Source organism: Echinops telfairi, unplaced genomic scaffold, assembly GCF_000313985.2.
Source record: "Echinops telfairi isolate 266 unplaced genomic scaffold, ASM31398v2 ScPeMD7_7469;HRSCAF=8507_0, whole genome shotgun sequence".
Classification (NCBI taxonomy): Eukaryota; Metazoa; Chordata; class Mammalia; order Afrosoricida; family Tenrecidae; genus Echinops; species Echinops telfairi.
In genome coordinates, this window is record NW_022111372.1 from 43,715,425 (window position 1) to 43,718,362 (window position 2,938).

General features: G+C 36.5%; 1 protein-coding gene across 1 annotated transcript in view; it reads left to right on the plus strand.

Moving 5' to 3' along the window:
- Positions 1-2,938, plus strand: part of TRIM58 (tripartite motif containing 58) — a 17,851-nt gene that overhangs the window by 8,481 nt on the left and 6,432 nt on the right. The window contains exon 3 of the mRNA XM_004697235.3: positions 1,756-2,013. Coding sequence (XP_004697292.2) covers positions 1,756-2,013 — 258 coding nt within the window. The remainder of the gene's footprint in view (positions 1-1,755; positions 2,014-2,938) is intronic.

The window sequence follows — 2,938 nt, forward strand, 5'->3', positions numbered from 1 at the left end:
CATTCCATTTTCCTAGATTCATATTTTATGCATTTTGCATTCTGATTATTAATATTTTCAGCTATTTCTTTACATTTTGAGCCATCAAAGTCCCAATCGTTTTATCCAATCCACATCATTAAAGTCAACTCGAGTTTGAAGGGGCAGCTCTTCCCCAATCCTATTCTGAGGACCTTCCTACCTGCGGGAATAATCTTTAGGAATAATATCAGACAATGCTCCACTGCTATTCATAAGATTTTCAGTGGCTAATCCCTTATAAGTAGACTCCCCCCTCTTTCTCCCTATTCTGCCTTAGTCTGGAAGCTCAACTGAAACCTAATCAGCATGGTTGATGCGGCTGGTGTTTGAAACCCCATGTATAACTTTCAGGATCACAGCAACACACAAGCTAGCACAGTGTGATAAGCTGACTGACCAGTGGTGGCAGAACATATTAAGTTCCACATAAGTCTAAAGGACAAGCTCTTTACTGTTTCTAAAGTTAAGTTACCTCATATTTTAAATTTTGCCCTGTGAAACCAGGCACCAACCGTTTTCTCTAAGCTTGTCAAAGGAGTCTCCATGTTATCTCAATTTATATATTTTTGTTTTTACCTTCCATGTGGGAGAGTAATAAATACAATATTTTGAGAGTCAGTGAAAAATAATTTCCCTTTAACCGATCACAAATGATCACATTAACAACCCTCCCCACCCTCAACACATACACACACCCAAGGGATGAACAACAGAAACCATGGGGGAAGGGAGACAGCAGTCTGTGTAAGATATGAAAATAATAATAACATAATTTATCACGAGGTCACAAGAGGGGAGGCTGGGAGAAATAAAAAGAGGAGCTGATTCCAAGGGCTCACATAAAGTAAATGTTTAGAAAATAATGATGGCAACATATGTACAAATTTTCTGGATACAATTGATATATGGATTGTTATAAGAGCTGTAAGAGACCCCAATAAAATGATTTTTGATAAAAAATAATAATTTCCCTTTATTCTCAACTTAGACTTAGTTTTTCACATACTAACCTTCACATAATTCAATTCGAATGTTATCCTGAGCGATGTGTGCTTTTCAGGTTTTCTTATAAACTTTATAAGTTTAGAAATTTATAAACTTTTTAATCTCATAAACTTTATGAGATTAAAAGTCATATAAAAAGCAGAACTAATTCTTGAAGTCAGCTCTGTATAAGTGGAAATAAGACCATTTAAGTCTATCTTACCTGGGGCAAAGTATTTGCCTTTATACTTACCATATTTCAAAGGTTCATTTTTATAATATCTAAGCCTTTTCATAGTCACATTTAAACATATCTCACTCTAATATTTTATTTTCCAGGTGTTTTTGCATATTTCTCATTCTAGTGCTTATTCTGTATGTAAATATTTCTGCTGAGGCTCTATGCTAACAAGTTAACGGATACTGAGCTCCAATTTGTACTTCCTCTTTGCACAATTTACGTACTGATCTGAAACATATTTAAGTGTCCTACTCCAAGACTGTTGTGGAAGCCCAGATTTAACAATCTTTCTCAAATGCTGGGCATCAGAACTATCTTCAAATTTCTCTTTCAAATGGCTTCAGGTCTATGTATGCTGTTAGAAAGTACTATCATCTACAGTTTTGAGTGGACTGTCGTGTCTTGCAGTTAGATAATTCTTTACGTGCAGATGGGTATCTCAGAGATGGTACACTAGTTGAGTGCCACAGAAGCCAAGGGAATGATGATCTGGCTTATTGTCACTTCAGGAGAAAGTAGAAATTCGGAGGCAGAGCTTCCGAATGGAATTTGAGAAGCACCGTGGCTTCCTGGCTCAGGAGGAGCAACTGCAACTGAGGCGGGTGGAGGAGGAGGAACGAACCACCCTGCAGAAATTGCGGGAGAGCAAGAACAGGCTGGCCCTGCAGAGCAAGGCCCTGAAGGAGCTGGCTGAGGAACTGGAGGAGAGGTGTCAGCGGCCAGCCTTGGAGCTGCTGGAGGTGAGGCCAGAGGGGATGCTGGCACATGTGAGATGTATAGATCAGGGAAGGGCAGTGGCAGTAAGAGGGACCACTCACATATTTATTCTCTTTAAGCTTTTCTTATCATTTACATGGAAACCTTCTAAATCTTAAATCTGCATCCGTATCATACAGGACTCTAAAGAATCCCATAGCGCATATCAAAGACAGAAAACTAAAAAATTTTTAATTAAAATTAATTGAAAGATTTACTTAAAATTCAACAGATAGAATAAATGAATACTAAGTTCTTCTGTTTTCTCTCTCCTTTTCATCTCATCTTTATTCAAATTTAAACTGTACTGGCTCAAAGGTATTTCTTCAAATCTTAGTTGAAGTATGGTTATATTGTTTTATAAAAGATAGTTTATCCAATGCCTTCAATAACTCAGTTTAGTGTAAACAGCCAAAAGTTTGAATAATGTCTAAATTGCCAAGATGGAAAGTTGTCATCTAAAAGTCAAGGAAGCCCACACCAGACACAAGGGCTGAATTAATAGGCATCTCATTCAGTTTGCTTATAGTCTATTTGGGACTGTAGAACAGACACAGAAATAACAGGGGAAATAACTATTTGTTTTTATTGTTCCATGAAGACATTACATTCTAACTGATTTGTGAAATTTTAAGTGATTGTGGTTTCATTCATAACTGTTATAAATTCATAACTAATAACTCAAATTTTCATTTAGAAATTGATCTAAATATTTCACCTGGTCTGACTTACCACCTGAGTGAAAGTATTTTAAGATAATCATCTATATGTATAAGTACAGTGACTAAACACACAGAACATAGTAAAGGATCACTAAATGCATGAACTTACTAAGCAGTTCTATCTTATCGCTAGGCTTCTTTTCCCATGAATAATCTAAAGGTCATTTATTTGTTAAGTGAAAACAAAAAATCCACGTGTCCTGCCATGGAGTCC